We start from the raw sequence: 14,471 nt of genomic DNA on the forward strand, positions 1-14,471 counted from the left end.
CCTGTGGCACCTTTGAGACTAACAGAAGTACTGGGAGCATAAGCTTTCGTGGGTAAGAACCTCACTTCTTCAGATGCAAGTAATGGAAATCTCCAGAGACAGGTATATATCAGTGTGGAGATAACGAGGTTAGTTCAATCAGGGAGGGTGAGGTGCTCTGCTAGCAGTTGAGGTGTGAACACCAAGGGAGGAGAAACTGTTTCTGTAGTTGGATAGCCATTCACAGTCTTTGTTTAATCCTGATCTGATGGTGTCAAATTTGCAAATGAACTGGAGCTCAGCAGTTTCTCTTTGGAGTCTGGTCGTGAAGTTTTTTTGCTGTAAGATGGCAACCTTTACATCTGCTATTGTGTGGCCAGGGAGGTTGAAGTGTTCTCCTACAGGTTTTTGTATATTGCCATTCCTGATATCTGACTTGTGTCCATTTATCCTCTTGCATAGTGACTGTCCAGTTTGGCCAATGTACATAGCAGAGGGGCATTGCTGGCATATGATGGCATATATAACATTGGTGGACGTGCAGGTGAATGAGCCGGTGATGTTGTAGCTGATCTGGTTAGGTCCAGTGATGGTGTAGATATGTGGGCAGAGTTGGCATCGAGGTTTGTTGCATGGGTTGGTTCCTGAGTTAGAGTTGTTATGGTGTGGTGCGTGGTTGCTGGTGAGAATATGCTTAAGGTTGGCAGGTTGTCTGTGGGCGAGGACTGGCCTGCCTCCCAAGGTCTGTGAAAGTGAGGGATCATTGTCCAGGATGGGTTGTAGATCACTGATGATGCGTTGGAGAGGTTTAAGCTGAGGACTGTAGGTGATGGCCAGTGGAGTTCTGTTGGTTTCTCTTCTGGGCCTGTCTTGTAGCAGGAGGCTTCTGGGTACACGTCTGGCTCTGTTGATTTGTTTCTTTATTTCCTTGTGTGGGTATCGTAGTTTTGAGAATGCTTGGTGAAGATCTTGTAGGTGTTGGTCTCTGTCTGAGGGGTTGGAGCAGATGCGATTGTACCTCAGTGCTTGGCTGTAGACGATGGATCGTGTGGTGTGACCGGGGTGGAAGCTGGAGGCATGAAGGTAGGCGTAGCGGTCGGTGGGTTTTCGGTATAGGGTGGTGTTAATGTGGCCATCGCTTATTTGTACGGTGTTGTCCAGGCAGTGGACCTCCCGTGTAGATTGGTCCAGGCTGAGGTTGATGGTGGGGTGGAAGCTGTTGAAAGCATGGTGGAATTCTTCCAGGGCCTCCTTCCCATGGGTCCAGATGATGAAGAAGTCATCCATATAGCGTAGGTAGAGAAGGGGCATGAGTGGACAGGAGCTGAGGAAGCGTTGTTCCAGGTCAGCCATAAAAATGTTGGCATATTGTGGGGCCATGCGGGTGCTCATAGCGGTGCCACTGGTCTGGAGGTATATATTGTCACCAAATTTGAAATAATTGTGCGTGAGGATAAAGTCACAGAGCTCAGCAATAAGTTGTGCTGTGTCATCATCAGGGATACTGTTCCTGACAGCTTGTATTCCATCTGTATGTGGGATGTTTGTGTAGAGAGCCTCTACATCCATGGTGGCTAGGATGGTGTTTTCTGGGAGGTCACCAATGCATTGTAGTTTCCTCAGGAAATCTGTGGTGTCATGGAGATAGCTGGGAGTGCTGGTGGCGTAGGGTCTGAGTAGGGAGTCCACATATCCAGACAGTCCTTCAGTGAGAGTGCCAATGCCCGAGATGATGGAGCGTTCAGGATTTCCAGGTTTGTGGATCTTAGGTAATAGATAGAATAACCCCGGTCGGGGCTCTAAGGGTATGTTGATTTGTTCCTGTGTTAGTGTAGGGAGTGTCCTGAGTAGATGGTGTAGTTTCTTAGTGTATTCCTCAGTGGGATCTGAGGAAAGCGGCCTGTAGAATTGGGTATTGGAGAGTTGTCTGGCAGCCTCCTTCTGGTAGTCAGACCTGTTCATGATGACAACAGCACCTCCTTTATCAGCCTCTTTGATGATAATGTCAGGGTGGTTTCTGAGGCTGTGGATGGCATTGCGTTCTGCACGACTTAGGTTATGAGGCAAGCAATGTTGTTTTTCCACAATTTCTGCCTGTGCACGTCGGCGGAAGCATTCTATGTATAGGTCCAGACTGTCATTTCGACCCTCAGGAGGAGTCCATGTGGAGTTCTTCTTCCTGTGTTGTTGGTGGGAGGGTATCTGTGTATCAGTGCGCTGTTCAATGTTATCAAGAAAGTATTCTTTGAGTCGGAGGCGGCGAAAGTAGGCTTCCAGATCACCACAGAACTGTATCATGTTCGTGGGGGTGCTGGGGCAAAAGGAGAGTCCCCGAGATAGGACAGACTCTTCTGCTGGGTTGAGTGTGTAGCTGGATAAATTGACAATATTGCTGGGTGAGTTAGGGGTACCCCTGTTGTGGCCCCATGTGGCAGGTAGGATTTTAGACAGCTTACGGTCCTTTTTCCTTTGTAGAGAGGTGAAGTGTGTAATGTAGATCTCCTGTCTTATTTTAGTAAAGTCCGTTTGTGTGGAGGGTTGGTTATTTATGAGAGTCTCCAGGTTGGAGAGCTCTTTCTTGATGTTTTTCTGTTTGCTGTATAGGCTGCTGATCAGGTGGTTCCTCAGTTTCTTTGATAACGTATGGCATAATCTCTCACTGTGGTCTGTGCAGTATGTAGATAGCAATGGATTTTTCACCTTCAGTCCATTTGGTATGATGTCCATCTGTTTGCATTTGGAAAGGAAGATGATATCTGTCTGTATTTGTGCAAGTTTCTTCATGAGGTTGATAGATTTCCATTCCATACGGCTAAATGCAGTGCCTTGCATGGTGTCAAGTATCAGAGGGGTAGCCGTGTTAGTCTGAATCTGTAAAAAGCAACAGAGGGTCCTGTGGCACCTTTGAGACTAACAGAAGTACTGGGAGCATAAGCTTTCGTGGGTAAGAACCTCACTTCTTCAGATGCAAGTAATGGAAATCTCCAGAGGCAGGTATATATCAGTGTGGAGATAACAAGGTTAGTTCAATCAGGGAGGGTGAGGTACTCTGCTAGCAGTTGAGGTGTGAACACCAAGGGAGGAGAAACCGTTTCTGTAGTTGGATAGCCATTCACAGTCTTTGTTTAATCCTGATCTGATGGTGTCAAATTTGCAAATGAACTGGAGCTCAGCAGTTTCTCTTTGGAGTCTGGTCCTGAAGTTTTTTTGCTCTAAGATGGCAACCTTTACATCTGCTATTGTGTGGCCAGGGAGGTTGAAGTGTTCTCCTACAGGTTTTTGTATATTGCCATTCCTGATATCTGACTTGTGTCCATTTATCCTCTTGCGTAGTGACTGTCCAGTTTGGCCAATGTACATAGCAGAGGGGCATTGCTGGCATATGATGGCATATATAACATTGGTGGACGTGCAGGTGAATGAGCCGGTGATGTTGTAGCTGATCTGGTTAGGTCCAGTGATGGTGTTGCTGGTGTAGATATGTGGGCAGAGTTGGCATCGAGGTTTGTTGCATGGGTTGGTTCCTGAGTTAGAGTTGTTATGGTGTGGTGCGTGGTTGCTGGTGAGAATATGCTTAAGGTTGGCAGGTTGTCTGTGGGCGAGGACTGGCCTGCCTCCCAAGGTCTGTGAAAGTGAGGGATCATTGTCCAGGATGGGTTGTAGATCACTGATGATGCGTTGGAGAGGTTTAAGCTGAGGACTGTAGGTGATGGCCAGTGGAGTTCTGTTGGTTTCTCTTCTGGGCCTGTCTTGTAGCAGGAGGCTTCTGGGTACACGTCTGGCTCTGTTGATTTGTTTCTTTATTTCCTTGTGTGGGTATCGTAGTTTTGAGAATGCTTGGTGAAGATCTTATAGGTGTTGGTCTCTGTCTGAGGGGTTGGAGCAGATGCGATTGTACCTCAGTGCTTGGCTGTAGACGATGGATCATGTGGTGTGACCGGGGTGGAAGCTGGAGGCATGAAGGTAGGTGTAGGATTTCTGAATTCCCCTGTACAATATTAATTATTAACAAAAGCAGCAGACTACACACTGATTACATATACAGTCTTGACAGTGATGGAGTCCAGGGTACCCTCCCCGACAGCTCAGAAAAACCAGTGCTATATACACATGCGCACATGACGTTCCCCCAAGCCCGGACAAATACCCGTGGAAATGCCTTTAAAACAACTGAACACACGTGTGGAAGAGGAACACCGGCAGCTGGAACTATTTACAGACAGCTGGGAAGCGGTCGGCCACTCCACACAGCAGTGAGACATTAACAGAGCATTCTAAGAAGGGAGTGCAGTCGGGGGGGGGTGCCCCAACTGGAAACCAGATCAGCAGCTATGGAAGCCAGGCACGGGCCCTGAACCCACATGATTCATAAATAAATAAATAAGTTATCCTACAGGTTAGGACATTTTCCTTAAAAAACACAAACAAAAAATAACCCAAACCCCTGAAAATAAGTTAAAAACAAAAAAGTAAAAACGTTACCATTATAAACTACAATCCTCTGTACACCAAGCTTCGCTCCTGTATAATTCTGTACACATTTACAGCTCTATTGGGTTGCATTGTTTGTGCATCTGTGAGGACGCTCTGGCTTCTGAGGCTCAAAGCAAAGAGCTGAGGAAGGAAAGTTCCCACTAACAGCATACCTCGGAAACAACTAGCCAGGGTGCATTGGTTTCACCCGTGGCTGCTTCTGACCTGTTCCTTAAAAAGGGGACTATAAAATAAACCCAGGTAAATCTTGGAGAAGCAGAGGTGTAGGAAGATTCAAGTATTTCCCCCAGCACAGCCCAGATCGCAACTGAAGGCACTCAGAACACGGTGACACAGTGAATAAGACAGCTATTCAAATCAGTACCTTCCCTCCCCCTCCACAGCCAGTTTCCCCAAGCAAACCGTTCTTGCTAATTCTCTGGTCCTCGCTCAGTTCATATTCCAGGACTCAGCAGGTCAGGGACACTCCTGGATGTGCCCATAAGCAGGGCCGGCTCTAGGCACCAGCAAAACAAGCTGGTGCTTGGGGCGGCACATTTTTAGGGGCAGCATAGCCGGCGCCAGAATGCCGCCCCTAAAAATGTGCCCAGGCCGCCCTAGCTCACCTCCGCTGCTGCTGCCACGGCGCACGAAACAGCTGATTCACGCGCCGCTACTCGCCCTCCCTCCCAGGCTCTCAAGCCTGGGAGGGAGGGGGAGCAGCGGCGCGCGAATCAGCTGTTTCGTGTGCCGCGGTGGCTTGGGGTCTCCCCCTCCCTCCCAGGCTCTCAAACCTGGGAGGGAGGGGGAGATCCCGAGCGGCCGTTTCGCGCGCCACTGCTCCCCCTCTGTCCCAGGCTTGAGAGCCTGGGAGGGAGGGGGTGTGACGATGCGGCTCTGGCGGAACCCAACTGAGAGTGCCAACTCAGGACAAATTGCTAAAATAGGGCAGTCACAGCCCAAGGCCGGGGTTTTTCCACCTCTAAGGCAAACCAAACCAGCCAGACTAAGACTTCGGTCTCACCCCACTGGCTAACCGCAAGTCTCACAAGCAATCTCCTTATACACTCCAGTTTCCCAGTATTACCACCAGTGCCACACGTTATGGGGACAAATGGTTATAAAAACCAATACCCCAGTAAAAGAAAAAAGGTTCTCCTGATCCCAAAGGACCAAGCCCCAGACCCAGGTCAATATACAAGTCAGACCTTACCCACAAATCACGCTACTGCCAATCCTTTAGAATCTAAAATCTAAAGGCTTATTCATAAAAGGAAAAAGATAGAGATGAGAGTTAGAATTGGTTAAATGGAATCAATTACATACAGTAATGGCAAAGTTCTTGGTTCAGGCTTGCAGCAGCGATGGAATAAACTGCAGGTTCAAATCAAGTCTCTGGAATACATCCCCAGCTGGGATGGGTCATTCAGTCCTTTGTTCAGAGCTTCAGTTTGTAGCAAAGTCCCTCCAGAGGTAAGAAGCAGGATTGAAGACCAGATGGAGATGAGGCATCAGCCTTATATAGTCTTTTCCAGGTGTAAGAATACCTCTTTGTTCTTACTGTGGAAAATTACAGCAAGATGGAGTCTGGAGTCACATGGGCCAGTCCCTGCATACTTTGCTGAGTTACAAGGCTTATCTGCCTTCTCTCAATGGGTCCATTGTATAGCTGATGGTCCTTAATGGGCCATCAAGCAGGCTAGGCAGAGCTAATCTCAACTTGTCTGGGATGTCACCCAGAAGCATAGCATAAGTTTGCCATACAGACAGTATAGAGCCAATATTCGCCATACAGACAGTATAGAGCCAATATTCATAACTTCAACTACAAAACTGATACACACATATAGACAGCACAATCATAACCAGTAAACCATAACCTTGTCCTAGACACCCCATTTGACCCCCTTTATACAAGATTTGGGTGCCACTACAGGACCTTGGTTGCAACAATGATCTATACGGTCCCAGTTTATGTCAATAACGTCACAGGGGGAGAAGCGGCGCCCGCGCTGCGGCCACTCGGAGGCTCTCAAACCTGGGAGGGAGGGGGAGATCCCAAGCGGCCGCGGTGCGGGCGCCGCTTCTTCCCCTCCCTCCCTCCCTCCTAGGCTTGAGAGCCTGGGGAGAGGAGGCAGGGCTGGGGATTTGGGGAAGGGGCGGAGTTGAGGCAGGGCCGGGGGTGGGGTAATTAAAGAACCTGGGGGGGGAGGGCGGCCAAAATTGTTTTTGCTTTGGGCGGCAAAAATCCTAGAGCCGGCCCTGCCCAGAAGACATCAAAAAAGTCTACTGGCAAGACATCAAGTAAGGCAGGACCTAATGAGTTCAAGACCAGTCCACCTGGGATGGATGGTAACCTCCAGCCTCTCAGAAGATTCTCCAGTTAGCTGAGCTCTGGAATGAGAGATGAATGTTCCCATGTCACAGGCAGACAGTCACTGGTGAGAGTTTTCTCTTTTACACCCAACGGATGAGAGGAGCTGCTATTTGCCAGACTCCTGAATTAGACTGTGCAGGTGGATCTCTGCTGTTTTCTGTGGCAAGAGGACATCTTGCATCCAAGAATGATTTAGAAGATCTTCAAAGGATGGTCTATCGGAGGGCCTCAAGGCCAGACACCATTTAATGAGGTGCTGGCACTCTGGGGAGAGAAAACAAGCAGTTAATGAGACTGCACTGCTGAGTAATGTCTGTGAAGCCTACAAGCCTCCCTATTTTAGCATCTGCAAGTCTGCTTTGGGATCTGCCTTTCTTGCTTCACAGGACAGATTACCATGGCTGTTGCTAGGTGTGGTTTCTGAGTTACTCCCCTCACCCTAGTACATGGGTGAACCAGCTCCCATCTTTGGAAGGAGACTCCGAAAATACACAAGGGAGCAAATTTGCAATGCAAGTCCATGAGCAGCCCATCCTCCCCTGCCATTCACACCCAGGCTAATAGCAAAAATCAACTTTCCCTTCCCAGTGAGATGATTAAACCTGAGAGCTACTCGGTTGGTTCAATATATTTTGTCATTTCCACTTTCTGTAAGACTGCTTCAGCAGCCAGCTGCAGTAGCCACATTAAAGACCCCAGCAAGTGGCAGGAGAGTGAAGTGCTGAAGTGAACTACCACAGTGAGCTCTGAAGCAGCTGTCTAAGGCAGAGAAGACAGCGGGGTCCCCAGCACTTTGCTGGGATTCAATAGCATTAAACATCTCATTGAGTTTAAGACAAGAAGTGACCACTGGATCACTGGTTGCATGAAATGATGGTAATGCACTTCTATGGCATCATATTATCGCTTTGTCAGTGTGGCATTCAGGCTAAGCAGTTGTTTGCCCAACTCTAACACAACAAAGTAGAGTGGCTCACCTGGAGAGACCCTCTGTCGGAAGTAGACCTGGCCCCTAACAATCTCCTCATCATGTTCAAAGGGGATATCCCCGCAGACCATGTCATACAACAGGACCCCCAGAGACCAGACTGCTGCTGACCTGCCGTGATACCGGTGATAGCGGATCCATTCCGGGGGGCTGTACACTCTGGTCCCTGTAGAGAAGATTAGAGGATCATGGTTAGCAGAAATATTTCATATTTTCTTCTAAGCAGAGGAAATCAGAGCAACCAGTTATTCATTATTTTTTTCAGGTGTTATCAAGGTGCTTTTTAAGAGACCAAGTTAGGAACTTCAGCCCAAAATTTAGGTTGCAATATCTTAATATTGTTTAAACTTTCAGCCCAGTTTGATTGGGATTTAAACCCCCAGTAGTTTTACCAATTGCAGTGTTGCACTAGGGCATAGACTACAAGTGAAACAGAACCAAATGGTAGGGTTACCATATTTCAACAATCAAAAAAGAGGACGGGAAGAGCCCCGCCCTAGCCCCGCCCCCATCCTGCCCTAGCCCCGCCCCTGCCCCTTCCACTCCCTCCCACTTCCTGCCCCCTCAGAACCCCCAACCCTCCCCCCCACGCCTTGTCCCCTGACTGCCCTCTCCTGGGACCCCTGCCCCTAACTGCCCCCCAGGACTCCACCCCCTACCTAAGCCTCCCTGCTCCTTGTCCCCTGACTGCCCCCTCCTGAGACCTTCCCCACATCCTAACTGGCCCCCTAGGACCCTACCACCCTACCTGTCCCCTGACTGCCCCAACCCTTATCCACACCCCCACCCCCTGACAGCCCCCTCCCAGAACTCCTGACCCATCTAAACCCCTCTGCTCCCTGTCCCCTGACTGCTCCGATCCCTCTCCCCACCCCTGCCACCTGACAGCCCCCCCAGAACTCCCAAACACCCCCCCCGCTCCTTGTCCCCTGACTGCCCCCTCCTGAGACCTTCCCCACATCCTAACTGGCCCCCTAGGACCCTACCACCCTACCTGTCCCCTGACTGCCCCAACCCTTATCCACACCCCCACCCCCTGACAGCCCCCTCCCAGAACTCCTGACCCATCTAAACCCCTCTGCTCCCTGTCCCCTGACTGCTCCGATCCCTCTCCCCACCCCTGCCACCTGACAGCCCCCCCAGAACTCCCAAACACCCCCCCGCTCCTTGTCCCCTGACTGCCCCCTCCTGAGACCCCCCCCACCTGTACTCTGCCCAAAACCTTACACCCCCAACCCCCAGACAGCACCCCCCGAACTCCTGACCCATCCAACCCTCCCCCTGCTCCCTGTCTCTTGACTATCCCCCCAGAACCTCCCTGCCGCTTCTCTGACCCCCTGGCCCCCTTATTGTGCTGCAGAGCGGCGCACTTGACAGCGGGGGAGGGGAGCAGGGTCGGAGCTCCAGACTGCTGGAGGCCGTGATCTGCCAATGCAGGGAGGGAGGGGGAGAGAGAGGAGGGGAGTGGTGTCAAGTTGCAGGAGAGAGGAGGGGGTAGTGGAGGAGGGGCTCTGGCTGCCGGAGCCCCGTGCGAGTGGCACGATCCGGCTGGCTGCCCTGTAAGCCGTGCGTGCTCTGCACGGGGGGAAATCCGGACATTGACAAATTCCCCCCGGACGCTATTTTTAACTGAAAAAAGCCGGACATGTCCGGGGGAATCCGGACGAATGGTAACCCTACCAAATGGAGTGCAAATAAACATGGTTTCCAGCTGCAATACAAGCCACAATAAGTAACAGGTTTCTTAAGGCCACTGTTATCCTGACTTTATCGCTGTCAATATAACCATTTCTCACTGAGGTAAAGAGAGAGGCAGCTTGCAGATGCTTCAGTCCATGGTGACCCAGTGCAGATGGAGCATTTGGGGAGGGGCTGAGGCCTTGTCTATTGCACTACAAGGAACCCTGACAACCTTTAGTCCTTTCTACATAAAAGGGTTTCCTTGCTTAACCCAAAGAAGGGCAGATACCTTGAAGAGTTTATTCCTTTTTTGGCACTGACGACTGTTGAGTCAGCCAGGTATAAAGCCAGCCTACTCCAAAACTGTGGACAAAGGTTTGTTGTACAACATCAAGGGAGTTAGTACAATTGGGCGTGTGATAATTATGCTTGGAACTCAGATTCCACCCTGCTTCTGGCCTCTGCAGATGCTTACGCCCTTTGCCTTTGTTGTATTTGATCTCTTCCCTTCTGGCAGGAAGAGGAGACTGAGGTCAGAGCTCAGTCTGGTTCCTAGCCACGTGACTGTTGTTTACAAACTTTGGGTTGTAAAAAATAACCTGATCTGCCACCAGGGGGCACCAGTAGCTTGGGAAGTTCCGCAGAAGAGAAGGTGCAAACCCATCCCTTGTCATCAACCGTTAAATTAAAAACAAAAAATGCAGCCCGGCAGAAGCAAAACAAACCCTCAACAACAAACTGTGATTTTTTTTTTTTTTTTTGAAACTCAACGGCCCTACCCTGAATATGCCTTCCCGGTCAGAAAGAATGTCTGCCGCCAGCAGCACAAGGCAGCTCTGGTTATTTGTCCCCCACACAGATCCCTGCACCCCTGCTCCAAGGTCAAACACTCCTCCCTGGGTCTGCAGCTCCCCCCTCCCCAAAGATTTGACTCAGGTGCCTTTGGGCAGCAGAGGAAAGGGAGCCAGCTGTAAGCAGATCTCCCGCAGATCCTATTTTACAACATTCATCCCGTGACAAAACACAACTTTCCAATGAAATGAATAATTTAGCGAGATGGTGGAGACAGCAGCTTCTCCTCTTGATCCACTCCCCACACTGGATGTCCATCCAGCCTCACAGAAAGAAACTGTACAAGAGCCCTCTTCTTTATCCTTGGGGCGGTGGGGGCAAAACATCCCCTCCCCCTGCATTCTAGCTGCTAGATTAGGTTAGGATCCAGCATCTAAGCAGCCATGGCTGCAGACAGGTTTAACTCAATCTTTCCCCATCTATGAGGTGAGGCAGATCCTGTTTGCACCACCCCAGGAGGGTGGAATACCAGCCAGATCCCTCCTGAAATGCTACAAATACGATGGACCTAGAGAAAACCAAACCATTGGAACCAGAGTCCAACTTTCTCCTCTCATTGCTAACAGGGACTCCAAAGATTGATGCTGGTGAGTTCACACCCAATTTCTGCCCTGTGCCTCCCCCGCCCCCGCTGCCCCCTGTGTGACATGGGCAGCTACCACCAGTGCCTGCGGTTAACACCCAACAAAAGGGCAAACACATTTGTGAAATGCTTTTTGGATACAAGGCAGGGAGGAAAACCCCAATGGTATCAAAGCTGCAGATCATACAACAGTATATTTAGCAAATGACAATGGCAGGGAGAGGAGGGAACAAAACATTCCCTGGCTGGGAAGTTACTGAACGTTTACAGGCAGGAACAACCCATTTCAGAGAGGAATTTCCCTGGCTTCCCTCCCTACGCAGATAAAATAGAAGGGGATGGAAATAGACACTCACCATCAAAATCAGTGTACATTGTGTCCTTGAGTAATGCCCCAGACCCCAAATCTATCAGTTTCAGTTCCCCGCTGTTCAGATCAATCAGGATGTTCTCGTCCTTGATATCCCGGTGCAATACCCCACAGCTATGACAGTGCCGAACCGCCTCCAGGACCTGGCGGAAAAAGCTGCGGGCCAGCTCCTCAGGGAGAGCACCCCGCTCCGTGATGAAGTCAAACAGGTCCTGCACAGGATCCGGTCGCTCCAAAACCAAGACAAAGCTGTCCGGTCTCTGAAACCAGTCCAAGAGCCGAATGACCCCGCGGAAGCCTGAGCCCACTTTCTTCAGGAGCAGGATCTCCATGGGCACTCTGCTCCCGCCAGGCTGCACAGAGAGAGAAAGGAGATCTCCATCAGAGGCAGGCAAATCGACCCACAAAGTCAAGAGCTACCTACGACACCGGCTGCAACCTTAACTACAGAGCCATGACCATGCAATGCAGAGCCACAGCAGATATTCCTGCCCTAGACACTTACCAGCTCTCCCCAGTCAGAAATCCAGTCCAGGGCCACGTGCTTGATGGCTACCTAGAACACAAACAGAACCAGACAGACAATCAGAATCAGGTCAGGCAACCCCAGAAAGAGGGGAGGCAAACAAGGGACCAATGGAAGGGATGCAAGATGGTGGTTATGCCAGGGCAAAGCAAAGGAGATGTAACTGGGTAAGGGACACAAAGGTGGAGATCAATAGAGCAGCGTGCATGGGGAGCGGGCTGCAGGGGTGGGGGTCACTGTCCAGGCTCTACTCACCGGGGCGCCGTCCGACAGGCGGGTGCCCGAGTAGACAGAACCAAAGCCACCACTGCCCAGCAGTGAGCCCACCTGGTACAGCTTCTCCAGGGGCTCCTTGTCCTTCCCTGCAGGCAGAGAGACACAGACACCAGGATCAGAACCAGCTGTGTCCTCAAAAGACCCGGCCAACCCTCCAAACCACAGCAACCCCACATCCCTCCTCAGAACGACCTCCCTCCCCGAACTGAACCAGCCTCACATCCCTCCCCAGATCAAACTGGATCAGACCCCCCAGCCCTCCTCAGACCAAACCCCCCAAACCGGACCAGACCCACATCCCTCCCCCGAACCGGACTCCTCTCTGAACCTACCCCTCTCGAACCGAACCTCCCCAATGCCCAGCAGGACGGGGCTCCTCCCGAACCGAACCCAGACCGCTCCGGGGCACCCCACTCCGGAGCCACCCCCTGCTGTCGATCCGAACCCAACCGGGCCTCACCTGACTGTAGCTTGGCCAGGTGCAGCTCCCCACCGGACCCAGAGCACAGGTGGGCCAGCGAGTTGATCTTGGAGAGCAGCATCCCCGCCCCGTCCCCTTGCTCCAGGGCCGGGGCCGAGACCGGAACTGGCACTGCCCGAACCGAACTGGGCGCCAGTGGCTCGGCTCTCAGCCCCGCCGGGTCGGAACCAAGGGGGTGGGGTCCGGGCTAGTGTGGGAGGGGCAGAGGCCGGGGGGAAGGGAGGGGACGCGAATGGGAGCAAGAGGGGGAAGGGGTCGGGGGAAGGGGAGACTATGGCGTGGGGCGGGGGGATGGGGCAGAGACTGAGGGGGATGAAAGGGGGGGAAAGAGGGAGTCGAGAGGATTCCTTCAATACTCTCAAAAGTGCTGTGAAGACCTGAGAAGGAAGGTGTTCTAGGTGGGCAAAATACTATTATTTGTGTAAAAATTCAAGAAGAGAATGGGTCTGAGTCTAGATTTCCCTGCATCATGCGTGGTCACTTACACCAGGGCTAAGTGAGCAGAAAGTCAGTATAAACTGCTGGCAGGCTGCTTTGCTTGCATCGTTTGCCCACTGTGCGTGAGTCTGAATGATTTACACAAGGTGTAAGGTGAAGGAGAATGGCCTCCAGTCTTTCTCGTTAACATTCAAGTGAGGCGAGGACGTGTCTTTTTTAAAGTTAGACAGAGATTCCTAGGACCAGATTTTCTAGGGCTCAGCAGACACGACTGGGGTCAGATTTTCAGAAGAGCCAAGCACTGAGCACATGAAAATCTGGCTCTTAGTTTCAGTGCCTAAACGGGACATGCTAACACCAGAGGGCAGTACAATTCTACAGCTGATAAGAAGCCAGGCCACCTACACCACCCTGCGTTATACACCTTACAGAGCCTCTCTTTTCTCCTGAACCAGCCACCCCCTAGGTGCCAGCAGGAGCCTCCCAGCTGGAAGTGGGCCAAAGACAAAGGCCAACTTTCGATTCTGAACAAGACTGAAAGTGAAGGGACAAGAATCAGTTCTCCCTCCTGTGCCCAGCCAAGCAGGGGAAGGAACTTAAAGCCAAGTGAAAGTTGAAAGTTAATTTTGTAGCTCCCAGCTGCAGCGAGATCAGCCCCTCCAAGGCAGGGGCAAAGTGGGGGGCACGTGTGCTGTCTCTTGAGTCCTATTAGAACAGAAAGGTTCAGAGTTTCATACTTCCATAGCCTTTAAAGTCAGAGGGGACCATGAGATTACCCAGTCCAGTGGTTCTCAAACTTTTGTACCAGTGACCCCTTTCAGATAGCAAGTCTCTGAATGTGACCCCCCTTATAAATTAAAAACACATTTTATATATATTTAACACCATTCTAAATGCTGGAGGCGAAGCAGGGTTTGGGATGGAGGCTGACAGCTCGCGACCCCCCATGTAATAACCTCGCGACCTCCTGAGGGGTCCTGACCCCCAGTTGAGAACTCCTGACCTAGTCTGACCTCCTCTATATCATGAGTTCACAACTTTTTTCTTTCTGAGGCCCCCACAACATGCTATAAAAACTCCTCGGCCCACCTGTGCCACAGAGGTACAAAAATAAAAAAACAGATTTTTTTTTTTTTTTTTACTTACTTGGTGTGAAACGCGTTGCTGGTGCTGACCCACAGGCTGGGTGGCCCGCTGAGGTGAGTAAAAGGGCGGAGGTAGCACTCCCTCCCCCGAGTCCCGCCGCCTGGGGCAGATCCCCTTGAAACCTGCTCACAGCTACCCAGGGGGCTGCAGATCCCTAGTTGGGAATCACTGCCCAGAGAATTGCAGTTACTCTTGTACTGAGTCCAATAACTTGTGTTTGGCTAAAGCATGTCTTCCAGAAGGCACCCAGGCCTGATTGGACAACATCAAGAGATGGAAAATCCACCCCGTCCCTTGGCCGT

General features: G+C 51.0%; 1 protein-coding gene across 1 annotated transcript; it reads right to left on the bottom strand.

Annotated features, from left to right (window-relative positions):
- Positions 1 to 6,697: 6,697 nt before the first annotated feature.
- LOC135978921 (serine/threonine-protein kinase pim-1-like) lies at positions 6,698 to 12,646 on the bottom strand. Its single transcript, XM_065579624.1, has 6 exons — positions 12,565 to 12,646; positions 12,084 to 12,190; positions 11,808 to 11,858; positions 11,289 to 11,655; positions 7,807 to 7,983; positions 6,698 to 7,093 (listed from the first exon to the last, which is right to left on the bottom strand). The coding sequence occupies exons 1-6, from the start codon at positions 12,644 to 12,646 to the stop codon at positions 6,936 to 6,938; spliced, it is 942 nt and encodes a 313-aa protein (XP_065435696.1). The 3' UTR covers positions 6,698 to 6,935.
- Positions 12,647 to 14,471: the final 1,825 nt, after the last annotated feature.

Source organism: Chrysemys picta, unplaced genomic scaffold (assembly GCF_011386835.1).
Source record: "Chrysemys picta bellii isolate R12L10 unplaced genomic scaffold, ASM1138683v2 scaf534, whole genome shotgun sequence".
Lineage (NCBI taxonomy): Eukaryota > Metazoa > Chordata > Testudines > Emydidae > Chrysemys > Chrysemys picta.

What these genes read in the sequence shown, in the direction of transcription:
- LOC135978921 (XM_065579624.1), bottom strand. Translation starts at nt 12,646, where the DNA reads ATGCTGCTCTCCAAGATCAACTCGCTGGCCCACCTGTGCTCTGGGTCC. An exon ending in TTTCTGACTGGGGAGAGCTG is followed by an intron (nt 11,656 to 11,807) that starts GTAAGTGTCTAG and finishes CTCTCTGTGCAG; the next exon opens with CCTGGCGGGAGCAGAGTGCC. An exon ending in AATGTACACTGATTTTGATG is followed by an intron (nt 7,984 to 11,288) that starts GTGAGTGTCTAT and finishes TCTTCTCTACAG; the next exon opens with GGACCAGAGTGTACAGCCCC.